The sequence below is a fragment of the Bos grunniens genome, chromosome 11 (genome assembly GCF_055505025.1).
Source record: "Bos grunniens cultivar Pamir isolate PY7600 chromosome 11, Bosgru_T2T1.0, whole genome shotgun sequence".
NCBI lineage: Eukaryota > Metazoa > Chordata > Mammalia > Artiodactyla > Bovidae > Bos > Bos grunniens.
This window is the reverse complement of record NC_141175.1, coordinates 9,015,475-9,033,658: the sequence shown is the minus strand read 5'-3', so window position 1 is coordinate 9,033,658 and position 18,184 is coordinate 9,015,475. Positions and strand designations below refer to the sequence as shown.

The 18,184-nt window shown below is 57.6% G+C and overlaps 2 protein-coding genes and 1 long non-coding RNA gene across 8 annotated transcripts; 2 read left to right on the top strand and 1 right to left on the bottom strand.

The window, feature by feature from the left end:
- Positions 1–4,974: 4,974 nt before the first annotated feature.
- LCN2 (lipocalin 2) lies at positions 4,975–9,945 on the top strand. 3 transcript variants are annotated; one of them, XM_086324953.1, is made up of 8 exons: positions 4,975–5,422; positions 5,876–6,051; positions 6,585–6,721; positions 8,133–8,212; positions 8,417–8,536; positions 8,763–8,864; positions 9,603–9,632; positions 9,800–9,945. In XM_086324953.1, exons 1-7 carry the CDS (start codon positions 5,410–5,412, stop codon positions 9,623–9,625), a joined length of 651 nt encoding a protein of 216 aa, XP_086181079.1. In that variant the 5' UTR covers positions 4,975–5,409; the 3' UTR covers positions 9,626–9,632; positions 9,800–9,945. The 3 variants fall into 3 exon arrangements, with proteins under 3 accessions (XP_086181079.1, XP_086181078.1, XP_086181080.1); XM_086324952.1 differs by having other exon boundaries at positions 9,759–9,945; XM_086324954.1 differs by lacking the exon at positions 4,975–5,422 and having other exon boundaries at positions 5,765–6,051.
- Positions 9,946–11,223: 1,278 nt separating this feature from the next.
- BBLN (bublin coiled coil protein) lies at positions 11,224–17,315 on the top strand. 4 transcript variants are annotated; one of them, XM_086324945.1, is made up of 3 exons: positions 11,224–14,049; positions 15,448–15,542; positions 16,836–17,315. In XM_086324945.1, exons 1-3 carry the CDS (start codon positions 13,627–13,629, stop codon positions 16,903–16,905), a joined length of 588 nt encoding a protein of 195 aa, XP_086181071.1. In that variant the 5' UTR covers positions 11,224–13,626; the 3' UTR covers positions 16,906–17,315. The 4 variants fall into 4 exon arrangements, with proteins under 4 accessions (XP_086181071.1, XP_086181070.1, XP_086181069.1 ...); XM_086324944.1 differs by having other exon boundaries at positions 15,448–15,546; XM_086324943.1 differs by having other exon boundaries at positions 15,448–15,639.
- LOC147362477 (uncharacterized) lies at positions 14,851–16,836 on the bottom strand. Its single transcript, XR_015136286.1, has 2 exons — positions 16,078–16,836; positions 14,851–15,973 (listed from the first exon to the last, which is right to left on the bottom strand). It is a non-coding gene; the product is annotated as an uncharacterized LOC147362477 (long non-coding RNA).
- Positions 17,316–18,184: the final 869 nt, after the last annotated feature.

Genomic DNA, 18,184 nt, shown 5'->3' with positions numbered 1-18,184 from the left:
TGGGGTCTCTTATAAGGGCACTAATCCCTTTCATGAGGGCTCCACCCTCATGATCTAATCACTTCCCAATGGTGTTCCCTCCTAATACCATCGTACTGGGCATTAGGATTTCAACATGAATTTCAGGGGGGACATGAACATTCAGTTCATAACAGTGTCTCAGGACAGGGGTTCCCAGGGGTGTGGATAGAGATCAAGGAGTCATAGTTCACTCAATCCTGACAGACCCAGGCTGGCTCCTAGGAGGGCAGTTAGGCTGCACTGACCCTGGGGAGGCTAGTATCCATCTGAGGCTTGAGGGACTCTGTGCCCAGAGGGAGTACCCACACCTGTGCCCTGCATCCTCTGCCTGCCCAGCATGCCTCTATGGAGGGTTCCCACTCCTGAGATGATTCTGAGACTCATGAGAAGGGGGAAGGGTGGGGTCCTCCCTCCAGCTGAGGTCCCCAGAAATTCACACCTCTCCCAGATCCCTACCTGGTCTCCCTGAGAATCAGACTACAGAGGGGCAGTGGCCAGGCCAAGGCCTTAATGGGTGTTCTCAGGGTTTTATTCTCCTCCGCTCCCTGTACCATCCTCCCTGGCCCCTCACCCCACTGTCCACTGGTCCTTACAAGAGTGGACACGCCGCCCCTTTGGAGCCTGACCTTGTCCTCACTCAGTCTTGCTCATGGCTGGAGGGGTCCTGAGCTGGGGATCTTGTCCGCTGTCAGGATCAAGCCAGGCCTATGAATAGAGGTGCCCCTGCCCAGCTCCATGGGAGCCCAGAATCCACCCACCACCTGTGGGATGCTTGCTGCTTCCTGCAGATCCTGCTCGGAGCAGTGGCTTAGTCTACCAGTCCCCTGCGAGTGTCTGTGTGTGCTCAGTCACTCAGTCGTGTCTGACTCTTTGCTACCCCATGGACTGCAGCCCACCAGGCTCCTCTGTCCATGGAGATTCCCCAGGCAAGAATACTGGAGTGGGTTGCCATGCCCTCCTCCAGGGTATCTTCCCGACCCAGGGATTGAACCCACATCTCCTGCATTGCAGGCGGATTCTTTACCACTGAGCCACCAGGGAAGCTCAGAGCGGTGGCCTCTAGTCCACTGGCCCCCTAGTGGTCATCGTAGTCCCTCTTGCCCGAATGAGAGTCCAGGCCCTGCACTGAAGAGCAAGACCACCCATCTAAGGCGCATGCGTGGGCCAGGCGCCTGAGGACCAGAAGCAGAAGGCCTGGGCCCAGACCTCACTGCTGCTCAGTAGACCCCACGGCCTTCCCCAGAGGGAAGAATCTGGGGGCGTATGGTGGGGGGGTGTCAGTATGGGCTGCCTTTCTGAGCTTTGCCACAGGTAGGATCTCTGGCAGGTGGAGAGGGCAGGAACCAGGAGATCCTCTAGTGAGCCCTGGCTGAGAGATGAGCTATGGGGGTTGGAAAGCTGCTTCTGGAATCTCGAGACTCCAGTCAAGTCCCAGGAGGAGCAGGCCCCTCACGTTAAACAGCCCTTTCTCCGTCTTGGACCCGCAGTGGCCAAGGAGGGTATTGATGGACCCCAAGAGTTCCTGCCCCCCACGACTGGCCTCCTGGGGGCATCATGCCTGCAAGCTGCTCCCAGGTGTGGCCCTGCTCTCAGGAGCCTCGTGCCCCTGCCCGGGGTCCTACCGCTCAGCCCTTCAAGTCGGGGAGAGAGGGCTGTTTTTGCCCCAGACATCCCAGATTGGATTGAACACGGGCTCCCAAGCTTCCAGAAACGAGTCCAAGGGGTTAGACTGGATTCCTGAGATGCAAAACCTGTCAGAGAGCATTTGACTGACTTCCTGATTGGATTAGACTGGGTTGCTCCTTGGAAGGTCAGGCCACCAGCAGCCCCCGGGAGCTTCTCCCTGGGGCATGTAGAGGGGAGAGCCGCTCGCCAGAACAAATTCAGAGCAGCCACGGTTCTCCTGGCCTCTTGCCACAGAGAGCCAGGTGTGGGTGGTTTTTAAGTTCCTGCCTTTGCTGAAGAGATCCAGCCCTGGTCCAGGTCCAGAGAGCAGGTCCAGCCCTAGCTTCTCCCAAGAGGGGCTTGGCCCCGAGACTCCTGTGTGCTGGTCATGGCCTCACTCAGGACGTCTGCAGCTCCTAGAGAGACGGTGGGGAAAGCCAGCAAGGGTGGCCCTGTAGGACCAGCCTGGGAGCCACGGGGGAAATCAAAACAGGGGCCAAGGGAAGTCAAGCAAGCACCTGGGGTGCCCACACGGGGCCAGGCATGCAGTGCAGAACTTTCTGAAGCCCTGGAGTTCAAGAACTGCTCCCGGCTCTGGGCAATGTGGACATGCGAGTGCCCTCCTTGGCCAGCCCCAGGCTCAGAGGGAGGGGGCTGCGTGAGGAACGAGGCCTCCAGGGTCCAAGTCTAAACAGCAGGTTTACACCACGATCCTCACCCAACCCTCCTAGCACCTGCAGCTCATGTGAGGCGGTGTGCATGTTGAGCTGACCCGTCCCCAAAGCCCAGCTGGACTCCGAATAGGGTGGGCAGGACCTTTATCCCCAGCCCAGCCCGCAGGACCCTTCCCTTGCTGAGTCAAACTGCAGCAAGCATCCTGGCTGATCCCCTGCACCCCCTCAGCTCCACACAGCCCCAAACCCACCTCCTGTTGGCTTGGATTGGCCTGACCTCTGCTCTGGTCAAGGCCACGACCATCCTTAGGCCCCCCACGAGGTATGGCTGGCACTGTGGCACACTGCTGAGACTCTGGACAAGCCTCACCCACTTTACCTTTCCCCTGGCTCCTGGACCAGGCCAACCTCCAGGGCTGGGCCAGGGGAGAAGGCAGTGGCAGCCAGGTGATGAGGGGTAATGAGATGGCCATCACCAGGTGTCAGCAAAGGCTGACACACAGTAATAAGAGAGACCACACAGAAATAAGGACAGGGAGACAGAGAAGGCCAGCGGGTCTGGAAAAGGCCTGTAGCCAGCACAGAGAGATGGGCCCCACGAGGGTTTGGTCAGAAACTCAGAGGTGACCCCGTATATGTGCACCGGCCACGTGACTTCACAGGATCTGCTGGGAAGCTCTCTTTCCAGAGAGGGAAACTGATGGTGTCAGGGTAAGTGGACAGAGATTTGCAAGTGCCTGGAGGAGTCAGGATTCAAACAGGGGCCCCTGAGCTGGGCAACTGGCCTGTCCCCACTCCTGCAGCTGGTCCTGGTTTTCACATGCGGCAGACCTGGCCCAAACCCCCTCCCCAATTTATACCCAGGGAGCACTGGCCACCTTCACTTTTATTTATTTTTCATTTTTCTCCATGCTGCCAGGCTTGCAGGATCTTAGTTCCCAGACCAGGGATTGAACCCAGACCTGCAGCACCCAGAAAGCACCCAGTCTTAACCACTGGACCAGCAGGGAATTCCCTCACTCTGACTTTTTTTTTTTTTTTGGAGATTACTCAATCAGATCAGGTCTTCTCATTTATTGGTTATCAACATCAATGGGAAATCTTAAAACAATGAAGAGAACAGGTCACCCCTCCTTCTGTCTCATTCGGTTAGTTTTTTCTTAGGACCCACTCCCTTTTTTTTAAGAGTGACCTGAGTTTTTAGAATCTAGAATATTCCTTGCAGTGGCTCCTTGGTAATCCAAGGCACTGCCCCTCTCCTACTCAAATTCTTTGGTGCTCCATCCATCAGCCTCCCCAGCATCTAGCAGTCACCACGACTCAATGGACATGAATTTAAGGACACTCCACGAGACAGGGAGGCCGGAGGAACCTGACGTGCCGCAGTCCCTGGGATTGCAAAGAGTTGGACAAGACTTAGCAACTGACCAACCACAGACTCGAGGATTCCTTTTAAGGTCAAAGAGAGCAGCAGCGGTGGAGGCCCTGGGGCTTCGAGCAGGGATGAAAAGGGTGGGATGGCCTCTGGTGCCTCCGGAGGGCGCGGGCGGGCTTGGTGGTAACATCCTGAAGAAGCTTTGCTCATCTCTGCTTCCTGTGCTTTCACCACCGGACAGGGCAGGGCCTGAGGGGCAGGGGTCCTGTGGGGGCCTCTCTGCCTCAGGAAGATACAAGCCACCCACCAGCTCAGGACCCCTCCAAAGCCTCTTCCTTCGGGGCCTGGCACCCCAAAGCTGAGGTCGGGGGCGCTGGTGCCCAAGCAGCAGGTGGGAAGAGTCAATGAGGCCCCTGTCAGTCTCATTTGGGGCCAGTGGACCCTCAGTTTCAGCCACAGATCAGGCCTCCAGACAGCCTTGGCCCTCACGGTGAGCAATTTGGGTGACTGCCCAGGGGCTGGGACTCGCCACTGCCTCCCGAGGACGGCCAGGCCCCCAGGAAGGAAACTGCCTCCCTCTAAGGACAAAGCTGGGATCAGCCATGGCAGGGATATTTCTGGGGTCCCAGGCCAGAGACTGCACATGGCTTCAATGACCTCTCAAAGAGAAGACTGAGGGGATTTCCCTGGTGGTCCAATGGTTAAGACTTCACCTTCCAGGACTCCTCAGTGGTCCCATGGTTAAGAATCTGCCTGCCAAGGCAGGGGACAACACAGGTCCCATCCCTGGTCCGGGAAGATCCCACATGCCACAGGGCAACCAAACCAAGCTGAAGCGCCACAACTACTGAGCCTGCTCTCTGAAGCCTGTGAGCCCACACTCTGCAACAAGGAAAGCCACTGTGACAGAAAGAGCTAAAGAGAAGCCCCCGCTAACTACAACTAGAGAAAGTCCCTGAGCAGCAAGAAGACCCAGTGTGGCCAAAATGAACAAAAAAAATCTTCACCTTCTAAGGCAGAGGGTGGGGGTTCGATCCCTGGTTGGAGAGCTAGAATCCCACGTGCCGCATGCCTCTCTCAGCCAAAAAGTCAAAACATAAACCAGAAGCAGTATTGTAACAAGTGACTGTTTGTTACAGTACAGACTTTAAAGACTAAAAATGGTCCACCTTAAAAAAAAAAATCTTAAAAAAAATAAAAAGACAAGACCAAGTCCTTGCACTCCCTGTGACTCAAAGCACTTGGTGTCCGGAGCAGCCCAGTGGATAGCCTGCCCTCAGGCCCTAGCCCCCTGCCCCCATACTCAGTGCAGAAACTCGCCCTGTGCTGTCCCCACCCCCAGCAGCATGGTGCCTGGACTGTACCATCCACGCTCTGCTTTGCTGAGCATCCACACGTGGGGCTCTGGTGTCCAGCTTGGGGGTCTCATCTACTGGACCCACAGCAGGGGCCAAGTCCTTTAGGGGCTGGAGGAGAGGAAGGGCCGACTCGAGGAAGATGCGTGTCCTTCAGCCTCTGGCCTGGTGTGGGGCTCCCTGGGTGGGGGGTCAGGGGGCAGGATCTGGGCTCCAAGAGCTCAGGGCTCACACCGCACACTCTGTCCTTCCTGGTCAGAATTCTCTCAGCTGCCCCACTCTTCCTTGTCCCTTCTGAGAACCAGGCCTAATTGACTACATGGGCTACGAGGGTGAGTAATTCTCTATTTTCACTGGGGGGTTGGAAGCAGGAGTCTCATCACACATACCCCAACTTGGGCTAGGGCTGAGCTGGGCCTTCTGGAAGCCAGAGATGACAGCTCATCTGGATCAGGGACCACCAACCATGGACAGAGCCAAGCAGAGTGAAGGGAAGGGGCACAGAGCGGGTGTGGAGGGAGCCCTTGTCCCTGCCAGAAGTTGCGGAGCTCCGGGGAAGGTCCCCTCCCCACCCCCTGGCCTTCTGCCCCTGGTCTTGCCCAATCCTGACCAGCGGGGAAAGGGGCAGAAATCTTGCCAGGTGTTTCAGCAGGAGTGCTGGCAGTTGCCTCACCCTTCCGGGATTTGGCAAAATTTGAATCACTCCACCCTGGGGTGGGCCACGGGTCAGGTGGGCCATAAATAGGGTCCCCCCAGGGAGCCTGCTCACTCGCTTCCTCCTTTAGCTGCTGCCTGGACCGCCAGCCTCCTCTGCCCTGAAACCATGTCTGTAGGTCTCCTGTGGCTGGGTTTCACCCTGCTGGGGGCCCTGCACACCCAGGCCCGGAGTTCCTCCTCCAGACTGCTGCGGGCCCCACCTCTGTCCAAGATCCCGCTGCAGCCCAATTTCCAGGCTGACCAGGTAAGGGCCCCGGAGGGACAGCAGCAGGGGGCGGGCAGGGAAGCGTGTGAGCAGAGGGGATGGGAGGTGAAGGGTCTTAGCAAACCTGCAAGGGCAGGATGCCCAGGCTTCATTCAGCTCAGCCTGCCCTCTGGCCCTCTGATGGAAGCCAGGCTCCATGGCCCCACATTGACCCTGACCTTGCTGGCAAGAAGATCACCTGGACAGACCTTCTCTAGGTCCACACTCTCTCCCATCATCTCTGTAGTGAGTGGATGACGGGAACACCTTCAGTCCTCTGCATGAGGAGGAAACTGAGGCCCAGGGAGGACACCCCATCCCTACCATCCTCAGGGCTCCTTCCTGGCCTGGCCTCCCCTAGCTCCCACTGGCTTCACCAATCCAGGAACTGAATGCCCAGTCCCAGGCCTGCTGCTCAGTGAGAGGGGCTCCTGGCTCGGGGGCAAGCTGCCAGGGGTGCCTGCAGGGACAGTGCTGTAGAGGGGCCCTAGGGTGGTTTGTGGGTTCTGCCTATTACAGCCCCCCTATTACAGTTCCAGGGGAAGTGGTACACTGTAGGCGTGGCAGGGAATGCAATTAAGAAGGAAGAGCAAGACCCGCTTAAGATGTACAGCTCCAACTACGAGCTGAAGGAAGACGGCAGCTACAACGTCACCTCCATCCTGTTAAAGTGAGAGCTGCCACGTCCTTGGGGAAAGTGGGGGAGACTCGAGGGGCTGCTTGAGTGTCTAGAGGCAGATTCATGTCACAGTCAAGGGCTGACCAGAGGAGAGGCAGTCACTCATCCTTCTGCGCAGCAGTGGATTCAGATATTAATATTTGTTCATTTCTTCCTGCATTATTGTTATTTAGTCGCTACGTAGTGCCTGGCTCTTTGCGACCCCTTGAACTGTAGCCCTCCAGGCTCCTCTGTCCATGAGATTATCCAGGCAAGAATACTGGAGTGGGTTGCCACGTCCTTCTTCAGGGGATCTTCCCAGTCCAGGGATCAAACCCGCATCTCCTGCTTTGGCAGGTGGATTCTTTACCGCTGAGCCACCAGGGAAGCCCTCTTCCTTCATCCGATCAACATTTATCGGTCATTTCAGTGCAAATAGACATGGACACAGGCATCAGGAAACAAGACACAGAGAGAAGGGGTCTCCTGGATGGAGAAGAGGGTCCCTGAATCCAGCCTGGAGACCTACCCAAGTCTTCATCGAGGGTTTACAGGGAGGTAGCCTCCAGAACTGGGCCTTGAAGGAGCCACTCCGCCTTGGAAGGAGGCACAGAGCATCCATAGCAAGGGCTGGTGGACTCTGAGTCAGAGGGAAGCACTCTTTCAGGAAGCAGCAAGTCATCATCCAGCTACCCAGCAGGAGCTGATGAATGGCTTGGCAGCGGGGGCAGCCCACACACTGCCAGGTCCTCAGACACCAGCGCAGAAGTGATCTGGGGAGGAGTGGGTCTGAGCAGGGTCCCTCTGGGTGTGGTGGAGAGAGAAAAGGTGGCTGCCAAGGAACACCCAGCCCCTCTGGCACCCAGGGAGACTAAGGCTGGAGCATGTGTGCAGCAAGAAGCAGAGGGAGAATGGGTTTGGGGAGATATGCCCTGGAATACCAGGGGAGAGGGTGGAACTCAGGTCAGGGTTGATCCAGGAGCTAGAGGAGTCCTTGGCATGGAACAGACTGGAATCTTGGAGGGTGAGTCCCCCAGGAGAGGTTACAGACAGGGAAGCAGCAGAGGGAAGATAGGAGTAGGGGATAAATGCCTGAGGAATGGGGTGGGGGTAGGGAAGACCACCAAGGAGAGACAGCCCTGAAGAGGAAAGGGCAGTGGGTGCTAAAGGGAGGACCTGAGCAGGGTCAGGTGGCCCAGGGCAGACCAGGCAGGGACACACATGGGTAGGCTCAGAGGCCCATCTGAGCTGGTGGGGAGGGGACCTCCTGCTGTGGTGGGGGATGGGCTGTCTTGGGCTGGGCCAGACCAGGGGTGTCAGAATCCCAGCTCCTTGAGCTGCAGCCCTGGCCCCCACCATGTCCAGCCCCAGGAGTGCAAGCCCCTGTCCCCTCTGCCCTCACTTACCCATCTCTCGCCCACAGGGATGACCTCTGTGACTACTGGATCAGAACTTTTGTCCCAAGCTCCCAGCCTGGCCAGTTCACCCTGGGCAATATTAAGAGTGAGTCCTGAGGAAGGTGGGCCCTGGGGTTGGGCTTCCAGGAGGTGGGGGGGCAGGGTCCTCCTAGAAGGGGCACAGACCTCCCCGCCCCTCCACACAGATGCTGTTCGACGTGGAGAGCCCCTGTACACAGGTAGGGAACAAAGCAGCTCCCTCCTCCCACGGCGGGCTGACCCCTCCCTGTCCTTCCCATCTTCCCCGCAGGCTACCGGGGGATAAGGAGCTACACCGTGCGGGTGGTGAACACCGACTACAACCAGTTTGCCATAGTGTACTTCAAGAAGGTTCAAAGGAAAAAGACGTACTTCAAGATCACCCTTTACGGTGGGTCCTTCCCTTGTGACCCCGGGGACCCACCCCCACCCAGCCCCCCAGGTCCTCTCTGGTTCAGGAGAGGTCCTTTACAGTTCAGCTCCAAGCCTCTGTGGGGGTCCAGGGAGGGAGGCCCTTCTGCAGACCCTCCATGAGGAAGGGGTCAGAGGCCTTGTTCATACGTTCAGCAATGTTTATAGAGTGTTTGCTGGCCACTCGCTGGCCACCTTGACCACAGGGAGGACCAAGGAGCTGACCCCTGAAGTGAGGGAAAACTTCATCAACTTCGCCAAGTCCCTGGGCCTCACCGATGACCACATCGTCTTCACTGTCCCGATTGGTAATGGCCAGTGCGGACTGTCCAGGCCTGCTGCTGTCCCCCCACCTGCCGGGGAAAGGGGGGCGGAGGAGGGGCCTGGCCCTCTGCTCAGTCACTGAAGCCCCTCCCTGGGAGACACTCCGGGTCAGGAAGACCCTACCCCAACCCAGGCATCTGTGGGGCACCCAGGGATCTGGGCCCCAAGTGTTCCTCCTTGACAGATGAGGATTTCAGGCCCAGGTCCAAATTTTCCCAGTCTCTCAGCCCCAGGGCCCCTTCCCCCTACAACCCAGGCCCTCACCATCTGGCCACTTCCTTCTCCCTCCCTCTTGTCTGGGGCCCCTTTCCTCCTCCCTTGAGGCCTGCTCACCACTGACTTGAAAGGCGGCCTTGTCTTCAGGCGGCCTGGCCTGGGCAGGGGGCTCCAGCCGGCCACCCAGGGAGCCAGCAGCCCCCCAGAGCTGGGAGACTGCCGTGGCTCAGCAGGTAAACAGGTGGTGGCCTGGTGCCCGAGCGGATGTGTGGCAGGGCCTCGCTGGCCTGCTCTGGAGAACGGGGTCCCCCCGAGCTGCTCATCCTCAGGCCTTCCTCCCAAACCCCTGCTCCCATCCCTGAAGGGAACCCCCAGATCTGCAGTTGCTGGGCCAGGCTGGGGCCTGGGGTGCCCAGGGGCAGGGCAGGCATCCCAGTGGGCAGAAGTCACACACACACACATACACACACACCCCTGCACATTCTGACAGACTCTCTCCCCCACAGACCGGTGCATCGATGACCAGTGAGCCTGCAGTGAGTATGGCTGGGGAGGGGGGGCGGATGGGAGCCAGGGGGGTGCAGTGGGTCCGGGGTCTCAAACTACCTCTGCGCCCCCCACCCAGGACAGTTGCTGTCTCTACTTTCCCATCTCCCTCTCAGGTGCCTCCTGTCTCTCTTTTCTCCCACCCACCTCACGCCAGCCTTTGCCCGGCACAGCACCCAGTTAACCCCCGCACCAGCCTGGACACCAGTGATAGGAGAGAGCCCAGAGACCCTTCTCTGGGTCCTGCAGCCCCGAAGATGCAGCCCTGCCTTGCCTGCTAAATAAATACATGCCCTGCCCCCAGTCTGTCCTGCTTGACTCTGTGTTCCTGGATTCCTGGGCCATTGGGAGGAGGACAGGCAAAGGGTGGGCTCACATTGGCATGGCTCCCGGAGCCCCTGGGGTCCTCACAAGAGACGGCGGCCCCAGGGCCCATGGCCAGCTTTGGCTGGACCATTCCTCGTCCCCCACCCCAGGCCAGCAGCAGGTCTCACGTGACCCTGACTTCAAGGAGTGACTGGCCCAGCAGAAACACTGAAGGGGCCACAGCTCATTTCCACATTTGGCCACCTGCAATAGGCATCACCGCAGAGGCTCAGCCAGGGCTGGGGAGCTGGAGGGGGGCTGCAAGGGCTGAGGTGCTGTCACCCCCAACTTCCTCAGGACCCCTGTGGATGCTGGAAGATGGCAGCTAGGCCAGGAGGGGTGCACAGTCGGTGGGGCAGAGGCACGTCCAGCCTGAGGCTGTGCCAGGGGAAGGAAGGTCTCCAGGCATGGTCCCCTGCCCCTCTGATAACCAAACTTCCCTGCCCCTGGTTGGCCCAGGGATCACTCTCTGGCTCCTACTGGTGGGTGGCTGTGACCATGCTGAGCCCATTCAGCGTCCTGTCCTCACCCACACCTCCCTTCCATAATGACCTCCAGACCACCAGGGGCAGAGCTGGGGATGACAGGGAGGCGAATACGCCACCAGGAATCCAGATTCTAAAGACTCAAGGGCTCCAGGCCTGCACCCACCACTTGGCTGGGCCTGACAAGCCCTTGTTCACCCACAAGCCGGAGCTGGAACTCCTCCTTATTGGCATCAGGAATCCCCTCCCTGCCTCTTCTTCCAGTTGCAAGATCAGAGGCTGGAGAGGTGGGCTTCTGAAGAAACCCAGGCTTCTCCACCCTCAGACTTGCACACCCACCCAGTCACCTTTTCAAACTGTGATAATCCTGGATAAGCTCTTTCTCAAATTCTTAAGGTCATCACCTCTGCAAAGGCCCCTTCATCAGGGTGTTTTCTAATGAGTTGGCACTTTGTATCAGGTGGCCAAAGCATTGGAGCTTCAGTTTCAGCATCAGTCCTTCCAATGAATATTCAGGGTTGATTTCCTTTAGGATTGACTGATTTGATCTCCGTGCTGTTTAAGGGACTCTAGAGGTCCAAGGACTAGGACCCAGTTGTCTTTGGGGACTGTTATTCAGCCTGCCACACTGGCCTGGGGACAGAATGATGACAGACTTTGTGAGATGGGGAGTGAGAGATGAACGGGGACCCTAGAGACAGGCCCCCACTTCTGATCGGGGCTGGCTGGGGTAGTGGCTGCATTGTCCTGTGGTCTGGTTTGTGGACCTTGACCACAGGAGTGGCGTGGGCAGGGTCCGGGTTCGCTTTGGCTTCTGGGAGTAGAGAAGGGGCCTGCCAGGTACTGGGCTTCATCACCTGCACTACCCAGCTCCCCATCCTCCCACCCTCACTCAGTTGCCTGGGGGTGAGGCTTTGGCTGGGCTCTCCTCTCCTTTCCTCCCACCTGCCTCCCTCTTCCCAGATCTCTAGCCCCAGGCCCCAGGCATACACTCAGGTCCAAAAGAAAGGCCGCTCCTTGAATACTATGGTGGGGGCCATGCCCCGTTCTCCATGGAGTCCAGCTTCTAAGAGGACAAGCCAAGGGCCTCCCCTGCCTGGTTCCCCTGACGGATGGGAGTCCTGGGGTTGGGGAGAGTATTCTCTGGGGCTGGGTTGTCTCCCTGGAAAGAGGGGGTTGAATGCCTGGCAGAGGCGTGAGCAAGGCTGAGAAAGGAGGGCTGGGCACCTGCCTTTGGTTGACTGGTGAGACACCCTCCCAGCGACCATGGTATTTCACTAAGACAGAAGAGCCCTGTGTCCTCTGATGGGTACAGAAACACCTGCATCTGTGTGTGGCACACAAGTGTGCAGAGACACGGCAGAAACACAGATCACATATGTGGACATGCTGATGCAATCCAAACACATGTATCCTTACAAGCACAGGACGCCCAAAGGAAAACGCAGGCACATGTTTTCTCCCAGATGTGAAATCATACCTGGGATCACAGGGGCCCACTCTATGTGTGAGTCCACAGACAAGGGGTGAAACACAAGGATACCCAGGCACAATGAGCAGCAGACCTTCAGAGAGACATACAGGTTCCCAGAAACATGCCAACGCATGTAGGGATACACACCATACAGACATGGCAGGTGGATGGGAACGCTCATGCATGGAGCTTGTTTGGGGACACCTGATGGCACATGTCCACCCATCTGAGTGCCCAGTTCCCCAGGCACACTCCCAGCACCCTTCCAAAGCCAAGACTCTTCCCTCTCCAGTGGAAGAGGTGCCCAGGTGCTACCTGCCACCTGCTCCATCCATGGGCACAGTACCTTAAGAGAGGGCTGGGGAGTGTGGCCAGCCACAGGTGGTGGGGAGTAAGTGGAGGCCTGGCAGGCAGGGGAATAAGAGGAGGGATACCCACCCCTTATAGTCAAGGAGGGTGAGCTGACCCGGGTGAGGGATTGTTCACTACAATTCTTCCCACCTGGTTCAGCATGGGCCTGGCCTCCACTCCACCTGGTTCAGGGAGAAGGTGGGGCTGCCATCGTGCAAGTCAGTGGTGGTGCTGACTGCAGGACATGACTGCATCTTCCACGTTCCTCAGGAGAAACAGCAAGGCAGCTTCCGGGACAGAGAGGATCCCTCCTCGTTGTCATCATCAGGGAACACACCTGGGCCTGACCCCCACCTGAAGGATGGCCTTCTGGCAGGAACTACCAGTGTGAGACCAGAACCAGGCCTCAGAGCAGCTACAGTGACAGGAGTCCCAGTAAGTCAGCCCCTCTCCCCTGGATATGAGCCTGACTCAGCTGTGTCCTTGGCCAGGATCACACCGGTGGGGCCAGCTCAGGAGAGAGAATTTCTGGCTGGATGGTTTGGGGCAGGGCTCCCTTTCCAAGCTGGTAAAAGGGTAAGGTATCATGGCAGCTGGGCAGAGCTTACCTCGATGGCTTCCTTGACTGACAGCCACAAGCTGCACTCCGCTGACCATGACTCTCAAGGAGGCTGTGAATGGATATCGTCCCTATACATTGTTGTTGTTGTCCAGGCGCTCAGTCGTGTCCAACTCTTTGCAACCCCATGGACTGCAGCGTGCCAGGCTTCCCTGTCCTTCACCATTTCCTGGAGCTTGCTCAAACTCATATTGATCAAGTCGGTGACACTGTCCAACCATCTCGTCTTCTGTCTTCCCCTTCTCCTCCTGCTTTCAATCTTTCCCAGCATTAGAGTATTTTCCAGTGAGCCGGCTCTTTGCATCAGGTGGCCCAAGTATTGGAATTTCGGCTTCAGCATCAGTCCTTCCAATGAATATTCAAGGTTGATTTCCTTTAGGAGTGACTGGTTTGATCTCCTTGCTGTCCAAGGGACTGTCAAGTCTTCTCCAACACCACAGTTCGAAAGCATCAATTCTTCGGCGCTCAACCTTCTTTATGGTTCAACTCTCACATCCATACATGACTACTGCAAAAATTATAGGCTCTATACATTGGGGCCTTAGAAACGCGTCTCCGATTTCGCCCACGGGGTGGCGCCGGCTAGCTAGGGAAGAATAGGGGTCCCAGCTGCCCTGCCCTCGTGCCAGGTCGCTCGCCCGAGGTGAAGGCCGAGCTTCCACCGCCTGTTTCTCTGGGGGTCACCCAGGATGGTCCAACTTGGCCGCCAGGACACGGGCGAGCCTTGGGAAACCGGCCAAAGTGGGCGGAGCTCGACTGTGAGGCAGAGTGTGGGCGGGGCTCTGTGGGGGCGGAGCCTTGCGCTCGGCCGGGGGCGGGGTTCTGGGGGCAGGGCACCGTGGAGGCGGAGCTCCAGCCTCCGGGCTCCGCCTTGGGGGCGGGTCCCGGCCGCCCCGGCGCGTTCTGCGGCGGCGTTCCGCCCTTCCGGCTCGGAGTTCCATTCACCGCCTCCGCCTTCCGCCCCGCGCCGGCTGTCCGCGAGACCGTCGCCGCGTTCCATCTTCGCGCGGCCCTTGCGGCGCCCGAGCCCGCAATGTCGGGCCCCAACGGGGACCTGGGCACGCCGGTGGAGGCGGGCGCGGAAGGCGAGGAAGACGGCTTCGGGGAAGCAGGTGACTCGGGGTAGGGTAGGGTGGCGTGGGGGGAGCTGCTGAAGCTACGTTTGCTTTCTCGAGGGTGTCCTTCTGGGAGGGGGAATCGGGGCCGGGAAGAAACTGCAGAGCCCTCCCATCCCCCGCCCCAGGGAGGGTCCGGAGCTGCAGGCGCTTTCCTGAAATTCGGGGCGAGCACCTGCGAGCTGGCCCCTGGAAACCGCAGCCCTGGAGAACTGTGGTCAGCCGAGCCTGTTTTACAGATGAGGAAACTGAGGCTGCTTCAGGGATCACTCGCTTTGGGGGGAGGGGGTGGATTAGGACCTGCTTCAGCCACCTCTTTCAGCCCCTGTGGAGATGGGGACTCCTAAGGGCGCTGAGCTGGGTGTGGACCCTCCTGGGTTAGCACGGGAGGCTATCAGGGTGGGCGTGCCGCCCTGCTGAGTCAGCATCCCCAGCCACCTTTGCTGGTAGTGGTCTGGAGCCCTGGCAACTGTGACTTGCTTACCCAGCATCCTGTTGCCTGCACAGCACTGCGCGGGGGAAGGAGTGGGGGTGGAGGTAGGAGGCTGGGGAGAGAGAAAGATCGGCTCCCTTCTCACCTTCTGGAGACTCAGTTTCCCCATCTGTAAAATAAGAATGGTTTAGTGTCCCCCCACATTGAGATGTATGAGGGTTAAATGAGAAAACGAATGAATAGTAGGCTCCAAGCATGCAAGTGTTCTGTAAATGGTTAGTCCCTTTAGTGTAATAAAGATGAGCGTGTTAACTTAGAGGTCAGGACTTAGTAAATGCGGGGTAAGTATAGACTCTGCTTTTGGCTTTGTTTTGGGTAACAGCTTTATTGAGCGGTAATTCACACACTATACAATTAACTCATTTAAATTGTACAATTCAGTGGGTTTTAGGATATTCACAGAGTTGTGCACCCATCCATCAAGACCACAATAGTTTTAGAATACTTCCTCACTCAAGATCTACATTTTTATTAATAAAGAGGTAGAGTGAATGGGGTGAGCTGTGGGCTGCCAGGTTCCCCCCGGCCACTGCTGGTGAAGAGCAGCCAGGTGAGGTGCTGGGAGCTGTGATGGGGCATCCGGAAGGACCTCCCGGGAGTCATGTTGAGTGGAAGTTGGCAGATTGACAGGATTTAGGACATAGAGGAGGAGGGTGTCCTCAATGGAAGGAAGGCAAAGACTTGGAACTGAGAGGTACCCTTGACACTTGACTCAGACAAAGCCCAGCCCCAGGAGTGGAGACACCCTCCTCCCCAGCCTCCTCTCCACTTGGGTCTCTTAACCAGAATATGAAATGTTGCTAATAGTGACCATCTACTAAGTGCTTGCTGTGGCCAGACCCTGAGTTCTTGATATATGTATTTGATGTCTCACAATAACCCACTTTGTCCCCTTTTCCCAGAAAAGTGCAGTAACTTGCCGGGATGGAGAGGAACTGGGACTGAAACCCAAGGGCCCCTGCTCCGCTAGCACCACCAACCAGCTGCAGGACCCTAGGCAGGTCTCTTCCTTCTTGGACCTCAGTTTCCCCATTTGTACCACAAGGGAGCTGGACTCTAAGATCCAACAGAGGCTTTCCAGGACTCTGTCCTCTGTGAGTTAGGACAACTGAGCAATGGGTACCCTTCCCCCAGAAGGCAGACACCTTTGCACCCTTATCCCAGACACTTTTCTGACACTGGCCATTCCCACACCCCGCCAGCCACTTCCCCTTTGTCCCAAGCTGGCATCTGGGTGTATCTGAGTCATGGGCTGGCTCAGAACTGGGTCCCGCAGTGGGCACAGGCCCAGACCTTGGCTCCTAAGAGACACTGTGTTGCTGAGAGAGGCAGATCAGACGGGTCAGTGGAGGAGAGAGTGATGGTTTCTGATGGAGACCAGGGAAGGCTTCTTGGAAGAAGAGGCATTTGGAGCTGGTCCTTGAATGGCTGTTGTGGTTGAAGCATTCAGGGTGGCAGGGTCAGTTGAGAAAAGGCAGAAGGCTGAAAAGTCAGGCTCCACTCATTCATCCATTCATTCAACAAATGCTCACCGTGTGACAGTGAGGGCACTGGGGGACGGCAGTGGACACAAGCCCCCTCTCACGGAGCTCTCACTACAGGCTGGAGGAGACAGACCAGCACCTGATCACAGCAGTCGAGCTGGAGGTGAAGGCCATGGAGCTGTGAGAGCAAGGGGTCAGGAATAGAGGCCTGACCCAGGCTGGGGTCACATCCACGCTGACACTTGAAGCATGGGTGGGGCTCCTCCAGGAGAAGAGGAGGGAAGACAGACAGAGGAGGACACAGCACACTCCAGGCAGAGGCCACAGCAGGTTCAAGGGGCCTGAGGTGGGCAAAGGCAGGTGTGAGAGAAGGGAGCAGGGCCTGGGAGTCTGCCAGGAGCCCTGTTCTGAGGGCAGGGGAGCCAAGCAGGGCTAGAGAGTAGGGTCTGCCTGGGGACAGAGGCCTGGATTGCCCGACTCAGGCACATGGGCTCTGGCCTCTAGGCAGTTGATGCAGGAAGTAGAGAGACTTGGCATCTGGCAGGACTGCCCAGGCTGCACTGTCTGCCTGACCTCCCTATGACCACCCTAACCCTAGAAAAAGATGGCACACTAAACTATTTCTCCAATGCCTTTCTTCTTTTGATATACACCCATTTTCCAGATGGTGACAGTGAGGCTCAAGAAGGAGTAGGGACTTGCTCGAAGCCCTTTTAGAGACAGGCTGGCACATAGTGGTGGTGAGGAGGGTGCCTGGGAGCCCTGAGGAAACATGGGACCTTGACTGTCTTTCCCCTTTCTTCCAGAATACGCTGCCATCAACTCCATGTTGGACCAGATCAACTCCTGTCTGGACCACCTGGAGGAGAAAAATGACCACCTCCATGCCCGCCTCCAGGAACTGCTTGAATCCAACCGGCAGACACGCCTTGAGTTCCAGCAGCAGCTTGGGGAGACCCCCAGCGATGCCAGCCCCTAGGCTCTGGGAGCCCCCCGCCAGGCCCCAACCCTGCCTTGCTGGTTCAGGCTCTGGCCTGAACACTCACCACCTGGCTTAGATACTTTCTTAAGGGCTGGCTGACAGATCTCCTGGGGGTTCTGCCTGCCTAGGCCACCTTTCTGGTACTTCCTTTGGTGTGCCTAGGCCAGCCCCCACCTCCCAGCATCCCCTCCTGGAGCCAGGTGTGGGCCAGTGGCTCACCCACCATGCCTGCCTGTCCAACTCCTGGACACTCCCCACTCTGCCCAGGCCATGAGTGTCCACATTAAACGGGTCTCCAACACAACTGCGCCTCCTCTCTCTTCTGTATCCTGGGATGAGCACCCCAGTGGCTGCCAGAGGTGAACAGGGCAGTGGAGGCATTGATCACATGGGGCTGGGGTTCTTGGCCTTCTTGTATTTCTGGGCACAGAGGTGCAGGTGAAGTCAGGGCTTCCTCCCAACTGGATATGCTCCTGGCCAGAGGTTGCTTCCCCAGGCCAGCTGAGATAGCATTGGCCATGCTGTGCGACCCTGGGTGATGTGCTCAGCTTCTCTGGGCTCTAGGGCCTTTCACCAAGACATGCTGTGCAGCCTTGGGTTCTGCCCTCTGGCTGTTGATCCTCAGTCTTGGTCCTCAGTCTCCCCATCTGGCCAGTCACAGGGCTGGTCTGGTTGTCTGTCTCTAAGGGTCCTTCCAGATGGGGAAGTAGAACTAAAGAGCTTGCTCAGCCAGGGCCCCACTCACTGATGATTCATCATAAGGTCTCCTGACAAGAAGGGTGGGGCCTCCACTAATGAACATGAACTTGGAGCCAGAGGGCCTGAGCAGTGAGGACCCCCCCACTCCCACACCAACTTTGGTAAGGTCCAGCTGGAGAGAGGCCAGGATGGGGGGTCCAGAGCTCAGGCTTGGGATCAAATCCTGGCCTGTCACCAGATGTATGACCTTTTCTGCAGGCACTGGACCTTGCTAGGCCTCAGTTTCTTCATCTGTAAATTGGGTATAACAACAAGACTTCCCTCCTGGGGACACTGTGAAGATTAAATGAGATCTTACTTGAAGGTAGTACTTTCCAAGGTTGGGTACATGCTTAAGAGGGAAACTGAGGCTCAGGAGGTGAAATACCTCATACTCCCAGAGTCCCTGGTGAGGGACCCTGTCTTCAGATTTCC

Excerpts from the sequence above, each read along its gene's own strand:
- BBLN (XM_086324943.1), top strand. The coding sequence starts at position 13,627 with ATGGTCCAACTTGGCCGCCAGGACACGGGCGAGCCTTGGGAAACCGGC. Across the intron at positions 14,050-15,447 it reads AGACGGCTTCGGGGAAGCAG|AAAAGTGCAGTAACTTGCCG; the intron begins GTGACTCGGGGT and ends CCCTTTTCCCAG. Across the intron at positions 15,640-16,835 it reads TTTCCAGGACTCTGTCCTCT|AATACGCTGCCATCAACTCC; the intron begins GTGAGTTAGGAC and ends CCTTTCTTCCAG.
- LCN2 (XM_086324953.1), top strand. Across the intron at positions 6,052-6,584 it reads CCAATTTCCAGGCTGACCAG|TTCCAGGGGAAGTGGTACAC; the intron begins GTAAGGGCCCCG and ends CCCCTATTACAG. Across the intron at positions 8,213-8,416 it reads CACCCTGGGCAATATTAAGA|GCTACCGGGGGATAAGGAGC; the intron begins GTGAGTCCTGAG and ends TCTTCCCCGCAG.